This window comes from Sinocyclocheilus rhinocerous, unplaced genomic scaffold (assembly GCF_001515625.1).
Source record: "Sinocyclocheilus rhinocerous isolate Xijiao unplaced genomic scaffold, SAMN03320098_v1.1 scaffold229, whole genome shotgun sequence".
NCBI classification, from domain to species: Eukaryota; Metazoa; Chordata; class Actinopteri; order Cypriniformes; family Cyprinidae; genus Sinocyclocheilus; species Sinocyclocheilus rhinocerous.
The window spans coordinates 714,831-734,594 of NW_015635757.1; the positions used below are offsets into that span (position 1 = coordinate 714,831).

The 19,764-nt window shown below is 34.9% G+C and overlaps 1 protein-coding gene across 1 annotated transcript; it reads right to left on the reverse strand.

The window, feature by feature from the left end:
* Positions 1–382: 382 nt before the first annotated feature.
* On the reverse strand, positions 383–15,733 carry LOC107747446 (heparan sulfate glucosamine 3-O-sulfotransferase 6-like). Its single transcript, XM_016561949.1, has 2 exons — positions 15,255–15,733; positions 383–1,471 (listed from the first exon to the last, which is right to left on the reverse strand). The coding sequence occupies exons 1-2, from the start codon at positions 15,731–15,733 to the stop codon at positions 853–855; spliced, it is 1,098 nt and encodes a 365-aa protein (XP_016417435.1). The 3' UTR covers positions 383–852.
* Positions 15,734–19,764: the final 4,031 nt, after the last annotated feature.

A 19,764-nucleotide genomic window follows, 5' to 3' on the forward strand; every position in this document is an offset into this window, starting at 1 on the left:
AAAATGCATTTTAAAAATGCATGTGATGAGGAGGATTTTTACATGACTTTCTACTTTAGAATTTTAAATTTAATGTGTTACTTGTGTTTCTTTGTACTAGAAGAGATTGTTTTGCTTCAACTGAGGAAAAATCAAGTTGCTTCATGTGCGTAAAGCCAAAAAAAAAAAAAAAATGTCAATGCTGGCTGCACACTGAATTAAATCTAGACTGGAGAATAAAAATATATTTTATCATATAAACCACATTTTAAAAAATAAATAAATAAAATGCATGATGAAAGTTAATCTTTTTTTTTTTGAAGGGGGGGGGGGGTTGACTTTGCATTTTTGTATTATTTGTATATTTTTTATCTTTTTTATTATTAAAATTTGGTGACTGATTTTGTTTCACTGTTTGCATGATTTGCATATTTATAAAATGAATACTATTTGTTGTTCTTGTATATAGGTCCACCTGCTAATTGAACCAAGCTAATTATCTCTAATTAGTAATCCAGAAAAAGGGTAAATGGTTGTTGTTATGTGAGCACTAAAAAAAGCAATGTGCTCAAATGTTTGCTTGAGCTGGTTTAGTTTTTAATTCATTTGCACTGTGCACTTTTTTACACTATGATGTTTATATAATAAGATATATTTTTGCTAGACCTTTTCCAGTCTGGATTACATTCAGTGTGTGGCCAGCAATCTCTTTGTTTGCACTTGCAGTTTTTTGTGTGTGTGTGTAATTAATTGTGAAATTTACTAGCAATTTCTGAGAGTACTCAGGGTGAAGATACTGAAAATCAACATCAATCAGTCATAAATAAACAGTTTCATTGCTTTCTGCATTATCAGAAAGGGTCCTGCAAGTGTTTAGTCCCAGCCAAAGTCCTGACCAGTCATCTGGTAGAACTTCATGTTGAAAGGCCTGTAGAAATCCCTGAGTCTGTGCAGCACTTCCGCTGGTATGTGTGGATGCGGTCGGCCTTTCGATTTCCCCAGGCATCGCGGTCTGCTGCTTCCTTCCGGCTTTTTGAGGCAGGGGAAGCCTTTAGTCTGGTTAAAGTAGAAGTGCTTATTGGTCACCACCCGTTTGAGTCCCAGGAAATCCTGCACCCGGCCCATTTCTCCCGCGGGGTCCGTCACCAGCTTCTCGCCGCTCACGAAAAGTAACTGTGCGAGCGGGAAATACCTGAGCCAGTTCTCCAGGTGTTTGGCATAGATGCCGATCCTCACGGCACTCCAGGACGTGTCGATCAGACCTGTGGTGGAGTTCTTGAAGACCAGATTCTGGAAGGACGGCAGGCCGGGGCTTTTAGTCAGAGTCTGAGTGTAATCCGACACGGCCCGTGTCACGGGGTCACGGACCACCACGATGAGTTTGGTGCTGCGGCTCATGGAGAAGACGCGGGGCGGTGCTTCACGGGTGATGAAGTAGCTGGGTGTTTTCTCCATGGTGATCTGGCCGTCTAAAGTACGCGGCATTAGATTCCTACAGAACGAGAAACTGAAAGTTAGTCATAATAGAAGTCAGTTCTGTGATCAAACATGGTTTCTAAATGGTTTGAAACACCACAACTCCTACAGAAATGCAGTATGTGAAATATATTGCTCTTTATCAAGTGATATTGCCAAATATAATTTTCAAATATTTACATTCTCTGGGTAGATGAATATTAGAACATATAAAAAAATCCCCAAAGCAAAATTTGTATATGTACATAGGTTAATAAGATCTATATTAGGATTTTTGGTATGGTATGGGATTATATGTAGCAACTATATATGTCAATATATACGTATGTAGCAATGTGTATTTTGTTTATGCAAATTTATTAAAATAACATAAATACAAAAATCTGTGTGTTTATATTTATTTTTGTAATAAATGTTTAGATACATATCTATCTTTTATATTTACTTATATAATATGTATTGATGGGTGTAAGGATAGATATACATGTACATGATGTACAGTATATGCCCAAAAATGTCCTACACATACATAAACATACATATTTGTGCTAGATATACATGTTAATATATGAAATTGTTCCAATGTCTAATAGGTTGTTTTAATTCACCTTACATATTTCATAGAAATGTATATATGTGTACATATATGACTGCTTTTATTGTCCTCATTTGTAAGTCACTTTGGATAAAAGCGTCTGCTAAATGACTAAATAAATAAAAATAAATAAATAAAAAATATATATTACATTTGTGTATGGGAAATCCTGACACATTTTCAGTATGCATTAAATATTTAGGTTCCCATATTATGCTAATTCACAAGTTCAAAATTTTATTTTTGGGGTCTGTTACAAGACATTTACATGATTTAATATTCAAAAACATTATTTTTCTCACACTGTACATAGTGGTAGTACCTTTGCCTGAAACACTCCTTTTTTAGTTCCTGTCTCTTTAAATCCTGCCTTTCCAAAAAAGCCAAGCCTGCTCTGATTGGTCAGCATATCCACTCTTTTGTAATGGGTTTAACCGCTACTCTAATAAAGATAAAAAAAAATATGTAGTTAAAATAATATATACAGTATATCATCATCACTGGGTTCAGTGCATTGCATTATGGGATTTTTTTTTTCTTAAAGGTTCACCTAACAATGAAAATTCTATCTACTAACTTGTGTTGTTCCAAACCAGTATTACACAAGACTTTATTTCTGTGTAACACACAAAAAGATCTTTCGAAAAAGTCTTACATGTTTGGAGCAACATGAACATAAAAAAAGACTTATACTTTCATTTTTGGTGAACTGTGCCTTTAAGGATACAATGCTGCTTTAGTATTTGGCTGAAATCATAAACATTTTGGAATGCACCTAAAATGTCATCTACTGTATGTAGGCAGGTTTTGGGACAGGTTTCTGTGGCTGCACCTATGTCGTCCAAGCTAAATATTAAACTGTAATTTTAAGCAATAATGCAAAATGAAAAACTGTTTTAAAATGGACTCTGGAGACATGATAATTGCCACCATTTCAGCTCTCGCCAGCGGATGAAGCTGTCACACGTGTTTTGCGATTCAGTTCATTATGATGAAAGATGTTCTTTTTATTATCAAACATAAAACAAGCAGTTCTCTGATGAGGCCAGTGTTGAATTACTCACTCCATCCTGAGTAATGCAAAGTGTAAAGCGTTGTTAAATAAACATAAAAGCTGACTTTATTAAAAACCAGCCTTGTGAAATAAACGTCAGCGAGAAGGGAGTTGGTGAGCTGCTATGAAAGAAAGAAAAACACGAAAGCATAACAACTCTAAGCAGTCATTTCCTGATGGGGTTTGTCCCCAGAACGTCTGTCAGGAGTCTCTCGATCTCTCCAAGGCTCCTTTGTGCTGATTTGAGGTCAGTTTTGCGAGATCTCATTTAAAAGATGAGGATATTGGCTCCAGTAATGGAATAATATCCTTAAATCAGCACAGAAGGTTTGCCTTTACCACAGTATATTAAATATCAATTATATATGTCATGTTTTTTTATATTTATTTTTCTATATTTGTATACACACACACACACACATATATTAAATGTATTAATTATTATAATATATAAACATTTAAAATGAATAGTTTTCTATAATATAAACATAATAAAATAATAAAAATATAATTGTATATAATATACAATTATGTAATATAAATGTAATAAAATATAAATATAATAAATAAATATAAATAAATTAAGGTTGTTGTTGGTTATAAGGTTCAGTTAATCTCTTTAATGAATGCCCAATAGCTCCAGCATCAAGTGGAAAAGTCTCTACACTGACTCTCATTATTTCCATAGAGAACATGTGCTGTAGATTAACTCTTCACTGGTCTGTGATGGGGTTTGGAAAGCGGTCGCTCTCTCTGTCTCTTTCTCTGAGGCTGGCCATCATCTCATTGCCATGAAGCTAATATTTAACTCTAATACAAATCATATTGCTCTATGAGAGCTTTACCACTGAGACAAGAATCAGAGGAATCATGCTGACTGATCTGTGAAGGAGAATAACGAGTAACATTGAGAAATTGGATTTGCCATTTGACCTGCAATGCTCTTAAAGGAACAGTTCATCATAAACCATGATATTTTATCACTATTTATCCACCCTGTTATTATTTGAAGAGAATTTTTGATGACTCTTCATGCTGCACTTGTTCAAACAATTACCATTTGTAGTCTGTTTAGCTCCAAGAAGGACACAAAGCATTAAAAAGCCATAAAGACTGGCCATATAACTTCTGAAGCCAGTGTTTTGATTGTGTTTACATGATGCATGTTCCCAGCGCCTGCTTTTAGGGATGTGATCTTGAAGCATTACATGCAGAGCTTTTAATTTGGAAAGCATGTCATGGTTAATGTCAGTGTTGTCATTCTCACCCTGCATCTAAAGTGCAAGCACTGTTTGGCTATGTACACACCGCTAAGTGCATGTTTAATTCAGAGTAATCAAGCTAATGGAAGCCATAATGGCCGCGGCCGCATCTGCTGACATCATGTTTACGTTGTGGAGAGCAGGCTGGTAATCAACGAAAAGTTTGGGCTTTTCTCAATTCACGCCAGTGGACCACACACTCGGGTACACCCGTTTGATCTTCCAATCCAAAGAAGCATCGCAAGATAAAGCCCTCATTTCGTCCAGGTTCGCAAACGCAGCTGACTGGCGATCTCTGGCAACCTTTGATCTGGCGCCAGCTGTGCGCTTGTGTGTTTTCTTCTTTATCGGGTGGCTCGCGGCAGCTGCTGTTACCTGTGCGGTTGCTTGGCTAGCATCCACGCTGTTTGTTTTGATCACACCTAGCGTAGCGTTAGTGGTTAGCATCTGGACCGGGAATGTGAGCCTGGAGTTTGTATGAGTTTATCAGAGCAGAACTTGGCAACAATTTATTTCTGTTTACTGGTACAGAAGGCACAGCTGCGGGTGGCCTGCTGCAAAACAATGGCCTCGAAAAATATCAACAAATCCATCCCTTTGGCATTCAGTTGGTATTAAATATAATTTATGTTTTAAAATGCATTGAAAATGTTAAGAGAAATACACTGTAACATTGTTTTTAGTGGTGTCCTAACAAACATCCTTAAAACAAGATACACCTGATGAGCAAAAACAAAAGAGATTTAGAAAATATATATTCTCTGGTGCATTTTATATTTTGCTACTATTGAAATACATAACACCTGTATAGGATATTTAAGATAGATAGATAGATAGATAGATACATGTAAATATTTTTGAAATATATACTGTATGTGTTTGTGTGTGTGTATATATATATACATGTGTATATATATATATATATATATATATATATATATATATATAATATACACAGACACACATATATTATGTAAACAAAAACTTTTATTTTGGATGCGATTAATCATTTGAGATAGATAGATAGATAGATAGATAGATAGACATATTTTTTATTATTTATTTGTTTATTTATTTTGTATATATTTATTTGTAATTTTACATGTGATTATTTAAATTTTATTTACATTTTACATGTATTTATTTATATTTGTATTTATTTATTTATTTATAGATAGATAGATAGATAGATAGATAGATAGATAGATAGATTGTTAAAAGTTGTAAATTTAAAAAAAAGTTGATTGAAGAAAATACTATTTCAGTCTTTCTGCTTTAAAATTTCATGTTAAATTCAATGTTTTTTGTAATTATTTGTGAAATTATTAGCAGTAGTTAGATAGATAGATAGATAGATAGATAGATTGTTAAAGAAACATCAGCGAGAAGGGAGTTTATTCACTTATTTATTGATCATTTATTTAATTATTTAGTTTAAATGTATTTATTAATTTATTGTCATTCTTATGAGCAATCCACATCAGTTATATGATAAGAATTTGGTTGGTCATGAAGACTCAAAATATTCCTGAAACATTATTAACAAAATAACATGGTTTCTTTCTGGACATCACACCGTTATAGAGACTGACCACCACTGTTTGGTTTAGGTTTCTGCGGTGTGCTGCGAGTTACTTTTCAAAATATTCAAATACATTTTTGAACCAAAACATGCTGAACTATAAAAAAGAGACAGCAAACACAGTGCGGCAAGTCATGCCTTATTACACACACACACATACACAAGCTCTTCCTCGTAGCTGTTTGCATAATACACATCAGATCAGAGTGGGATCTTCTCTCCCTCATTTAAATGAACCACAGGATATAACCTTTCTCTCATTATCAGAGGAAAACATCCAGACAGAACTGCCCCTGTGTCTGGCAGCAGTGACCCGGGATGTTCCCGTCCTGATCTCTGCCACATCTGGCAGCAATGAGTCTCAGGGAGGAAGTTCCTTCCCATTAAGAGCTCACCATTGGCCTGAATGGGTACGTATTTATGTTTATCTGTATTTTATTTACACTTATATTGTATTATATTTATAATGAATTCTACATACATTGTGCATAATATTTACATTTACATTTTATCTTTATCTTTATCTTTTCTGTTTTCTTTTTAATTTTAAAGTTTTTTTAAACATGTCTATATATACACACACACACACACATTTAAAAGTAAAATAATTTGTATATATATTTTTTCATTTCATAGATAATAATAACTTGATTATAATTTGGGAATTAAATAAATTAAAAGTTGGTTTTATTTTAAAATCTCCGGGAGGAAGTTTCTGCCCATTAAGAGCTCACCATGGGCTTGAATGGGTATGGATATTTTAGGTCTCTGAAATGTTACATGTTACAAAAATGACATAAAAAGCTTACTTTTAATGAGTTCCTTTGTCTTGCTGTTCATATATAAATCTATAAAATATAAAAACTTCTGGAAAACAAGACTGAGGTGCAAAATTCTGAAAAGAAAAGCAAGCCTTAAATCTTGAATATCTTGTTCATATATGTTTGACTGAATTTTCACAATGAAATTAACTTGCATAGAAATGAATTCAAATTGAGGATCTTAACAGTTTTATTTAGTACAATTGATATACTATAATAGTTTTTGTTAATATTTTTTTATTTTTATTTCATTTTTTACATTTAGTTTTCATTTTAATTTGTTAGCTTGATTAATTTTTGTTGTTTTTTACTTTTTGTTTTAAATTTAATTTTAGTTTATTTAAGTACTTTAGCTTAAACTAAATAAAAGGCGTTTAGATCATGTCAGATAACGTTTATTTTATTTATTTCATTTTTGGTTCTAGTTAACATTAATTTCAAGTCACTAAAATATTTTAAAACTAGACATGTTTACAATTAAGTACTGCAGTGCGACTATGGTCTCATGTTTTAAAAACTAAAACCCCGTAATATATATATCCAGAATCCACTATGCATGAGATAAAAGAATCTCAGGTGCATCACTCTTGTTTGAATTCCACCAAAAAGCCTTAAAACAGGTTGTACTCAGACACAGCACTCAGTTTGCTGAACACCACAGCGAGGACAGCAGGGCCTGCTTATTGAAAACACAGGCTTGTCATTATGGAGCAAATGGGAGCTTCTAGAAACTGTGGGAAGCAATTAAATTTCAGCTGGAAATAACAAGTAAAGCACCATAAAACTGCTCAAACATGCAAAAGGACACAAAGCAAGGGACAAAACACGCCCTTACGAAAGAAAAATCGCAGAGGAGAACTCCTGAACATCTCAGTTGTTTCTCCTACACATCAATTACATGAAATGGATATTTGTTCTCAGATTTTCTCCTGAAAACAGATCCTAGTAAGACCTCATCTGCAATTTCTTTGTCACAAATGACAAAGATTTTAACATGAACTTAGTCATTTCTCATCAAGACCAAATGATCTGAGCTTTTCTCCAAACAAATGTTAGAAGAAACATCTCAAGCAAAGCTAGCAGGTGAATAAGTCAAGACTGAGCTCTTCATTAAGCTCTACATGTGTGGCATAGCAGGAAAGCCACAGGTCAAAGGAGAAACCAAGATCTAAATGCTCACATCCTTGAAAGAAAGAGGGAGGTCCCGCATTAACAGGAAACAGACCAGTGGCAAATCAGGGATTACAGACGTGTGTGTGTGTGTGAGAGGAACTAATCGCCCTTCTGCCCTCACTATCATGTGGGAAAATCAGCGGAGCGGCTGTGAGCGTGTGTTTGTGTGGGTTTATCTGTGAAGCAGCAGCAGGACGACCACACGAGGACACAATAACACAAACTACAACTTCTGTCAGATTTCAACACACTTTAACCTCCCTCTGAATTCCATCTGAAATAGCGATCAATTCACCCTAATCAGCCGGTTAACATCAACAATATTTGTTAACTGTTTGTATAAAACTGAGTTTGTACACACACATGCTCACCAAAAACCTCATAAAATTTGTTCATTATTTTAATTAAATTGATTTATTTTATTAATATATTTGTATGCACATACACACCAATATATATATATATATATATATATATTTTTATTTATGTTTATCTGTATTTTATTTACACTTATATTGTATTATATTTATAATGAATTCTACATACATTGTGCATAATATTTACATTTACATTTTATCTTTATCTTTATCTTTTCTGTTTTCTTTTTAATTTTAAAGTTTTTTTAAACATGTCTATATATACACACACACACACACATTTAAAAGTAAAATAATTTGTATATATATTTTTTCATTTCATAGATAATAATAACTTGATTATAATTTGGGAATTAAATAAATTAAAAGTTGGTTTTATTTTAAAAATAACCAACTACCTCATAAAATTTGTTCATTTGTTAATTATTCTTAATTATATATATATATATCAGGTATTTTATTGTTATTATTACAATGGAATTATTTATTTTTATTATTTATGTATGAATCAGCATTCATGTGCACAAAAACACAAATTTTATATTTTTAAAACAGCATCAAAACACTGAACTCACTGTATATCCGCCTACATCCTCCTGATTAGTGTCTTGAAGTTCTGACAGGATCTGCTTCCTTTTCTTCCTGCTTTTTAATCTGCTTCTGAAGCTCCTAATGATCTAATCAGACTGGCTGAAATTTCCAGATAGTGTGTTTGATAATGTGTTAAGGATCAGTCACGGGAAACTACAAGGAGGAAGAAGACCTCCGCTGCAGATCACTGCTGGTCAGACTGGCTGTTTTGGTGCTGGATGATCTAATATTACTGGGAGGCAGCAAAACTGGCCATAGGTTTTGTAAAAATAGCACATTATTCTAATTTGACAAGAAATCAGTCAACAAAATCAATGAGAATTAACATTAAGCATTGCATTGCTGCACTTGGTTGCATCAAATTTTGCATTAAAAGGTACATAGCCTAACAGTTAACAGTTTCAGTACTGTACCCTTAATGCATTTGAGATTCAGGATGTGTCACCATTTCTGGAAGCAGTCCAGTATCAGGATATTGCTAAACGTCCACAAGTGCCTGGCATAAATTTATGGTACAAATTTGGCAGGAGGACCCTGAGAAAAAAGACCTGGCACAGTTTATATTCAATGAACTATATGCTATGGTGGTGTGTGTAGAATACTATTTCTGTGACAAATGTGTAACTGCTGACTGAAGTGATGCCAAAGAGCAGAATCACATTTATAAAACAGATGTAAATTTATATGTGAGCAGATAGCGTCTATAGCTCCTATAGAAGTTACAATGCACACGTGAAGGAATATAAAAGTAAAAACAGATAGCACAATGGAAATCTGTTCAAATATGCACCACACAGAATTTTAAGTGACTCAATATGGAGTGTGTAGCAGCATAATGAACCTTTAAGACCGGCCTAGAGGAAACCACATCCCTGGCTTGGTTAACAGCCCACCGTATGTGCAGCTTTAACAGTCAGTCGCAGGACTTTGAGCAGAAGAACGACTGCAGCTGCAGAATTGGGAGGTTCTAGTATAATTGGTGTCTTCAAACACTCTGTTTTTTGCCTGATTAATCATACTTTTCTTGTTGAAAGGGCAGTATTCGAGAGAAATAAAGTGGGGTTTGCTCTAAAGCAGGCCTATATTTCAGCAGTAGAAGACTATAGGAATGTCTGCTGAGAAGTCATGCATCAAAAACAAGTTGTTAAGAAACTATCTATGCCATTGTGGGTTGGTGAACAACTTGGGACAAGCCAAAGCTTTCTTTCTCTTGGCCTTGACTGTAACCTATCCCACTGAAAACCTCCAAGGAAATGATTATCCAGCTAACCACATCATAAAAAAATCACAAGCAAAGCAAAGCTACGCTCTTAAAAATAAATTGGCATCAATGGTTCCATGAAGAACCTTTAACATCAATGGAACCTTTACATTCCACAAAAGGTTCTTTATGGGGAAAAAAGGTTCTTCAGATCACTGAAAAGTTCCAAAAATGGTTCTTTTTGAAGAACTGTTCTCTGAAAGGTTCTTTAAGGAACCAAAAAAGGTTCTTTTATGGAATCTCTGCGAAAACCTCCTTTTGGGCTACTCCCTGACTCGTATTCCTCATTACGAGGCTGTGCCATACTCTGAGGTTATAGATAACACATCTATCTCTGTAGCGCGCCAATGGTTTCTTCCACACCACTACCCTCAGTCCTGATCAATCAATGGCTAGTTTAATGTTAGAGACCCAGGTCATGTGGGAAATCTAGCCTGTCAAATCAGCACTCTGGCATCATGAAATATATGGCCTTAAAATCTAAATTGAATGTGTAATGCAAAATGTAAATGTACTCATTAACATCAGGGATAGATTAAAAAATATAAACTTTTGCATGGAATGGACTGAGTGCTAAAACATTTGTTCTGTAATGTATTTTTTTGTGACAAATATACATAAAATAATTGTGTTAAATGTAAATTAACTACAAAAATGTACTGTATATATATATATATATATATATATATATATATACACCTTTATGATATAAATATCATATAAACATAAATATGGGTATAATATAGAGATATAATAAATAAGCATTCCATGTTACACAACACTCACAAGACAACAAGGAATTAAACCTGTCACAAATGAGCATTATCTTAAAACACAGCTCTTAAAACATAAACCTTTATAGCTAAACACCTTGGAGTGTCATAAAGAATGTCAAGAGCTGAAAAGGGCGGCAGCAGTTTGTCAACAAGATTGAATATGCACAGGTTAATTAACCGTCTCTATGCCTAAGTGCAATAAAGTTGGTTAAGGAGGAATCGATAAGCAGCACGTCAGCACACATCATTGATTGGGAGGTGACTTTTATTCCGGACAGTGATTTATGGAGTCATGAAAAGGTGCAACCAGAGTCAGGTAACTGCATTGAGTGGGGGAGGAACAATTATTATGGATTAATGAACAGAATTAAAGAACATGTAATGGATGGACATGTTAATCAGAACATATTATCAAATCATGAGAAGATCAGATTTTTACGATCTTCAGTTTATAATATTAGATAAAATATAGAACTTAATTATTATGCAGTGCATCCTGAAATTAATTCATAATTATTTCTTTAGTATTTTGAAATGTATTTAGAAAATGTTCACTGTAGTCAAATATTATTAATTAAATGTGAACCAGTCATAAGGGGCAATTTAAAAAAAATTTTTTAAATAAGCTTTCCATTGATGTATGGTTTGTTAGGATAGGACAATATTTGCCCGAGATACAACTATTTGAAAATCTGGAATCTCAGGGTGCAAAAAAATCTAAATACTGAGAAAATCACCTTTAAAGTTGTCCAAATGAAGTCCTTAGCAATGCATATCACTAATCAAAAATTAAGTTTTGATATATTTACAGTAGGAAATGTACAAAATATTTTCATGGAACATTATCTTTACTTAATATCCTAATGATCTTTGGCATAAAAGAAAAATAGATAATTTTGACCCATACAATGTATTTTTGGCTATTGCTACAAACATACCCCAGCGACTTAAGACTGCTTTTGTGGTCCAAGGTCACAAATTAGAAACACGTAAAATAAAATAAATAATACAAATAAAATATTTGACTAAACACATGCATATAATATATACAATATTTGTAGGCTATAATGCATCAGTAAATTTTACAATGTACAATATCTGACAAGGGCAACAGTCATGAGTTCCATAAACCTTTTAATGAGTAAAGTATACGAGCACCTGGTCGCTCACAAAGCTTGTATGTCTCTCTCTCTCAACTCATTCACTCACTCTTGCTCTCTCACACATACACACAGTGGCCATGTGACAAAGCTCTTCCGTGTACAGCTTCCAGCTGGCATTCACAAAAGCTCAGCTGTCATTACACATCTGCACACACAGAAGACCCGTGGTGTTGACAAGGCTGATATTGAATTATACTTTACAAAAACCCCATACATGGACAGTTTGTTTACATAGGCTGTCACCACATGCTGGAACAAATGTGTGTGTGTGTGCATGAGAAAGAGAGACAAATCATCAAACTAAACCTCAAAGTCGCTTCACGAGGTATAGTTTCTTGACAAGAGAGGAAATGCGATTATTAAAGGAATATTTTACCCCGTAATGAAAACTCTGTCATCATTTATTCACTCTCTGTAATTTCAAACCCATAACCCCCAAATTTTCCTTTTGTATTGTGACAAAATAACAGAATACGAGTTTTGCAAAGTGAGTAATTAATGACAGAATTGTAATTTTGGGGTACAGTGTTCCTTGAAGATATTTTTAAAGAGACAATCCACCTGAAAAAAATTAAATCATGTCATCATTTTCTTCCCCTCCCTCACGTCATTCCAAACCAGTTTGACTTTCTTTCTTGTCTACAACATAAAAGAAGATATTTTGAACAATGTTCGAATGGTTTCAGGTCCCATTGACTTCCATAGTATTTTTTTGTCAATGGAAGTCAATGGGACCCAAAACAGTTTGGTTACCAACACTCTTCAAAATATCTTCTACTGCAGAAGAACGTCATATGGAACAACAAAAGAAGGGAATTAAATGATGAACCAGCAATACATAGTCATTCGCATTTGTCTGATTTCTAATTAGGTGGAATGGAGATGAGAGATGGACAGAGGCGAGAGACAGAAGCACTGACGGTCAATCCACAGTCATTTTATTGGCAGAGGGCTGAATGTCCTGCCAATGAGACGCGGCTCTGAACTGGTTGGGTTATTGACAGTTGATATTAATGAACCAAGTGGCATTAAAAGAGAGAGGAAGAATCAATTGCCGATCATGCAGACATATGCATAACTGCTTGAAGGATGGTCTAAACATGCAAAAAGAACTGATGAATGAAGAAATCTCAGCGTGTAACTCCTTTGAGGAGTTAATTAAACCAATATTCTTTGCTGGAAGACTTTATGATGAGAGCTGCATAAACGTTATGTGCCTCAGATGCATGCATTTCAGGAGCTCTTGAGCTGCTGTCTACATAAATTACAATGTCTGTTATAAAATTGGTCTACTGTAAGATAAAACATCTGCTGGCTGACTTAATTACCACTCTTAAGATTTTAAGTGGGTAACTTGGATAAAGAAAATTGCAGTCTCTAACAATCTAAATCATAGGGAGTGATTAGACAGATAACGCTATTATTTGTGATCTGTTTGTAAAAATGAATTAAACTTGTCTTTTCTCTTAAGAAAATAAGAATTACAGACCTTATGCATCAGAAAAACAAGAGCACAGCCATCTTTAGAAATTTTTCTTTAAACTTACACTTTTTAGTAGTAGCTCCATAGAATTGCTGTTGAAAAGTAATTAGCTGGTGAAGTGGATGTACTAAAGTTATCATGAGTACTGCAATGTTCAAGATGCATGTCAGACCGGGAAGATTTTAAAGGATTAGTTCACTTCCGGAATAAAAATTTCCTGTCATTCTCATGTCATTTAAGGTGTCCATGTCTTTCTTTCTTCAGTCAAAAAGAAATTAAGGTTTTTGAGGGAAACACTCCAGGATTTTTCTCCACATCGTGGACTTCAATGGGGATCAGTGGGTTAAACAAAACAAAATAAAAATTTCTATACTTTTTAACCACAAATGCTCATCTTGCACTAGCTCTGCGATGTGCGACTTCACGCATTACGTAATCACGTTGGAAAGGTCACGCCTTGCTAGTTCTTCATCTGTGTACTTCGGTTCAAAAAGGTAGGGTAGGGCAAAAAACATTTTCTCCTCCAACTTCAAAATCGTCCGACATCTTTGTTTTACCGTTTTTTTGTAAAGGGCGTTTGACTTTCTTTGCACGTTTGCTTTGTAAACACTGGGTTGGTACTGCCACCTCCGTCATGCGTGCGTGATTACGTAATGCGTGAGGTCGAGCTAGTGCAAGAAGAGCATTTGTAGTTAAAAAGTTCATACATTTTAATTTTTATAATAAGAACCTTAATAGATAAGACCCTTATTCCTCGGCTGGGATCGTGTAGAGCCCTTTGAAGCTGCATTGAAACTGAAATTTGGACCTTCAACCCGTTGGCTCCATTGAAGTCCACTATATGGAGAAAAAGCCTGGAATGTTTTCCTCAAAACCTTAATTTCTTTTCTACTGAAGAAAGAAAGACATGAACATCTTGGGTGACATAGGGGTGAGCAAATTATCAGGAAATTTTTATTCTGGAAGTGAACTAATCCTTTAAAATGAGCGAATCATTTGTAAATTTGTATGACCTTACAGTACTTTCACGCTGTGGAAATACAAACCGGAAGACAGAAGACAATGAGCACAGTGCTGAAAAGGGGCGGGGCTACATAATGTCTATACCATTACAGACATTGGTTGCTAAGGAATGGCCGTTAGCAAGTTGTTCTATTATAAAAAAAATATCATTATTATTATTATTATTATTAATATATATATATATATATATATATATTTTTTTTTTTTTTTTTTGTAGAGGTTTTGTATATATATATATATATATATATACTTCTATTATAAAAAATTATTATTATTATTATTATTTTGCAGTTGCTATAATGCTTACTTAAATGTACGAAAAATGTATTTGCACAAATAAAGACATACAAAAGTCATTAGATACAACATATTTGCAAACACGTTTTCTTGTGCTATATTTCTTTAAAATAAATGCCTCTGTTCTGGTACAAATTACACAGACATTCAGAATTTTAAGTGTGCCTTAACTGTCCATCCAACCAGCAGCATGTTTTGAGGTAGCATATCATTCATGTTTGTACTGTAATGAAGTTACGTGCTGAATTTTAATACGTTTGGGTGTTTTGATAATCCTTAACCCTATGGCAAAATGATACTAATACATATTATTCACAACTAGCTAATAACAGGCGACCTACCTATACCACTGGAGCCCCTTCTCATAGAACCTGTCAAAGAAGTGCGGCTCCGCACCCACGGCTCTCACGTCTGGATGAACGCGCAGGAACTCCAGAAGCGCGCGCGTTCCTCCCTTTTTCACGCCGATAATAATCGCCCGAGGAAACTCTTTGGTCCCAAAGTTGTTTGACACGGAGAGATTGCTGTACGTGTCATAAGCTAAACCTCGCTGCCGCTTCTCCTCTTCCACGTCTGTCGCATCCTGCTCGGGGAGTTCGCGAACGATGGAGCCGTTCCAGTGCGCGAGTTTCTTCCCTTCCTTTGGGAAAAGTTCGCTTCTGAAATTCTGATGGACGTACAGCGGACTCGGCATGGAATCGCAGTATCCGGTGAGACAGTAGAACAAATAGATGAATATGAGGATCATGGTAAAGAACACGGACACCTTGGAGCGCGCTTTCAGGTGTCCCAAGTCGCAACTCGTTGTCCAACATCCCATGAGTGTCTTTGCGTCGCAAGAAACAAAACGTTAAACGGAGGAATCATTCCCGTATTAAATGTAAAATAACGGGTTTTGTTGCAAGACTAAACATTTAGTGAGATTTACATTTTTTTTGCGCCTCAGAGTCACTAAATCAAATGCACGCCATATTTGCGCGATAATTTCTTATCCAGAGAAGTGACATTACGAATTATAACTTTCATGTTCTTTTTGTTGGACTGATGGGACTTCTTTGATTTGAGGTCCCGCAGTCGTGCCGCCTCGGGTGACCAGGGTTGCCCATTCATCTCCCACCCGTTTTGGGTGCGTATCCACGCCCTGCTTTCTGAGTCCCACCCCTTTTGCTCAAATTACTTTTATGACTTTCCTACCTAAGCAGTTACAAATCCATTAACTACTATTAAATCAATGAGAGCTAGAGAGCTTATTTTTTTTCCGGATAAAAAAAGAACAGGTCAAAGTTCAGTGCCCTTACTGCATGATAGAGATAGTGAAATGTTATCTTAGGTATTTTTATGGCATGTACTTTCCTTCATAGGCTGCTGCTTGAGGCAGCCCTCTGTCAGTACTGTTTTACACACAGATGAAGAGGTCAGTCAGTGAGCAACACCTGTCCTGGAGGCCACACACTCAGTGGAGACAGTCTGTTTCTTGATCTGGTCTCTGCAGACTTAAGACTAAGCAAATCACCATCACCTCAGTTCGCACAAACACACTGTACACTTCGATATCAATTTCAAAGTACTTTATTGGCATGATTGTCAAATCAAGCAGTAGCGTAAAAGCAAAAATACACAGAATAACACATAATTATTTAAGCCACGTAGGTGTCATAAAATAATTGCTATTTGACAAAAACATGATCAAAAAGAAAACAAAAATACTGCTGTAACTTTGCACAGAACCCCCTTTCTAAAATATATGGCTGTATTTTTTTCATACATTAATTTATACTGAGAAAATAGAGAAAGACAAACAATAAATGTGGTATAAATGCAACTTGACTAAAAATTAAACAACTGACATACTTTATCATTGTAAATTAGTAAAATATTGTCTGCAAAACATGTAAGTGGTGGCCAAAATGATTAGAAATAATAATAATAAAATTATTATTAGGACACTAGTATTTTCACCAGCTGAAAAATGGTTTTAAGTCAGTTGTTTCTATCTTTTGCTGTAGTGTGTCGGTAGGAAACAGAAGAACTGGCAACATCTCTAAGAGGCTTCAAGAAACCTACCTGCGAAGCTACAATACTGTTAAAAGTTGCTGTAAAATGCTGTAAAATGAGGATGCTGTCAAAAATAATGTCATAAATAGATTTTCTTTTAACCAAATTCATTCTGGATTTAGTCTGTCTCAGTTTGTTCTGTTTCTTCATGTCATTCCAGACAGACTGATGATGATGATCAGATCAGATCTCTGTGTGGAGCACTGGCTGTTGTCAGACTCCTTGTGCAAAAATCTCACTAGATTATTAAAATGAATGGCAAAATGAATGTTTGGAAATGTAAACTAACTGTTTCCTACTGACACACTACAGCAAATGATAGAAATAACTGTCTTGAAACCATTTTAACTGGTGAAAATACTAGTGTTCTAATAATTTTGGCCACCACTGTATTAAATATTTATATTTATTAAACTATCTGGTCTACAATAAGGTAAAAAGAATAAGGTCTACAATAAGTTAAAACGAATTTGAAGACCTAAGAGTCCTTCTGGGTTCGTATACTATAAGCATTTTTGAAAGATAGTCTGGAGCAAGTCCATGCAATGCCTTGTAAACTAATAAAAGATTTTAAAAATCAACAAGAAAGCTAACAGGTAACCAGTGTAATGACTTTAATACAGGTGTAATGTGATCTCTCTTTTTAGTCTTTGTCAATATTCTAGCAGCAGCATTTTGTATTAGTTGTAGTTGATTAATTGTATTCTTTGGTAGACCTGAAAGGAGGGCATTACAATAGTCAAGCCTGCTAGTTATAAATGCATGCATTAATTTTTCTGTATTGCTCAGAGAGAGAAATGGTCTTACTTTCGCAATGTTCTTCAGATGATAAAATGCAGTTTTGGTAATATTACGCACATATCTGAATCAAAGACAACTCCTAAATTTTTTGCCACAAGGCTTGGATTCAGTAAAAAATGACCGTGAATTTAATGGTAAAAGACTGTAAAAATGCTACAGTACAAACCTGTTAAATGGTTAACGGTAAATTCCCCTACTATATACGATGAAAAACTGTATTGGACATTACATGTAATTTTACAGTAGTATACCGTTTTTGGAACTGAAAAAGAATGTATAATTTACAGTGAATAACCATAAATTGACATTCCCAGAATTCCCTGTCTTACATTTCAAATTTGATGTTTTTTTGTTTAAATAACTGTTTCTTCTTAGTTTTTTCTGATCAGTTTTGTACATTAGGGTTGTATGTTACACCTAATGTTGTTAAATGAATGTTTAATGCATTATTTCAGTATCGTGTGTTACCATGATGGTGTTTAGTGTTTGTGTGAATGACACTGTGCACCTTCTATATATGTTAGTATTTAAAAGCTGCTTGTGATGGGCTTTGGTACATCATGTGACTTTCTCATCACCACCTGCATTGGGTGGTTATCAGTGTATTACAAAAGTACAAAACAGATTTCAGTACTTCAATAGGTTGATATATTAACATTATATCAGTTAATGAAATTACGGTATTTAACTGTAAATGTAAGTTAAAACCGTAAAACATAAAATGTTGCTACCGTATTTTTTTTACGGTAAATTTCCGGCAACCACAGCTGCCGGTTTTTTTTTACCGTAAATTTTACGGATTTTTTTACAGTGATATATTTAGTTTAGGGGTCAAATTTTCTCTCTGCACTTTGGTTCGAATAATCAATACTTCAGTTTTATCTTGGTTGAGTTGTAAAAAATTGTGTGACATCCAGTCCTTTATGTCTTGGATGCAATTTGAAAGTGAGTCAAGTTGAACAGTATCATCAGGAGACACGGCTACATACAACTGTGTGTCGTCAGCATAACTATGAAAAGAGATACCATGCTTCCTGCTAATGTGACATAAGGTAACATATTCTGAGCTCAAATATTGGTTTTGGTGCAAAAGATGCATATTTCAGTTGTCAGAAAAAGACGTTTTTGGCCTCTTTCTTGACAATCTGCACTCTTGTTAACGCTACAGGACAGGTGTCATTATGGTGCAGACTCTACGGAGCCTGCAGCAAGGCTAAAAACAACACTGCCTGACTGTGGCCAAACACTCTCTCCACAGGACCCCTGTGTCAGACTCACGATTATGTCATAAAATGAGATCATTAAGACTTTACAGCAAAACTGGGCTTTTTACTAGACAATGCTGGAGTATTATGCTTAAAATACGCTTTAAATGTTCTAAAACATTGTAAGGTTCTTTGGAGAACCCAGAATGGTTCTTCTATGGCAGTGTTTCTCAACCCTGGTGCTGGGCGCCCCCCAGCACTGCACATTTTGTGTGTCTCCCTAATCAAACACACCTGATTCAACTCATTAGCTCATTAAAAGAAACTCCAGGACCTGAAATGGGTGTCAGATAAGGGAGACATACAAAATGTGCAGTGTTGGGGGGCGCTCAGGACCAGGGTTGAGAAACACTGTTCTATGGCATCCAGTGTTGGGGAGTAACTAGTGACATGTGACGGAATTATGTAATTTAATTAGTCAAGTCACCTTTATTTATATAGCGCTTTTAACAATACAGATTGTATCAAAGCAGCTTTACAGTATTAAATAGGAAAATAGTGTATCAATAATGCAAAATGACAATAGTGAACACTCAATTTTCATTTAAAGGCAGTTCATCATTGAATTCAGTGATGTCATCATGCAGCTCAGTTCAGTTTAAATATATCTGTGCAATCAAGTCGACGATATCTCTGGAAATTAAGTGTCCCCAACTAAGCAAGCCAGAGGCGACAGCGGCAAGGAACCAAAACTCCATCGGTGACCGAATGGAGAAAATTATGTAATTTA

What these genes read in the sequence shown, in the direction of transcription:
- LOC107747446 (XM_016561949.1), bottom strand. Translation starts at nt 15,733, where the DNA reads ATGGGATGTTGGACAACGAGTTGCGACTTGGGACACCTGAAAGCGCGC. An exon ending in AAGGGGCTCCAGTGGTATAG is followed by an intron (nt 1,472 to 15,254) that starts GTAGGTCGCCTG and finishes CTCGTTCTGTAG; the next exon opens with GAATCTAATGCCGCGTACTT.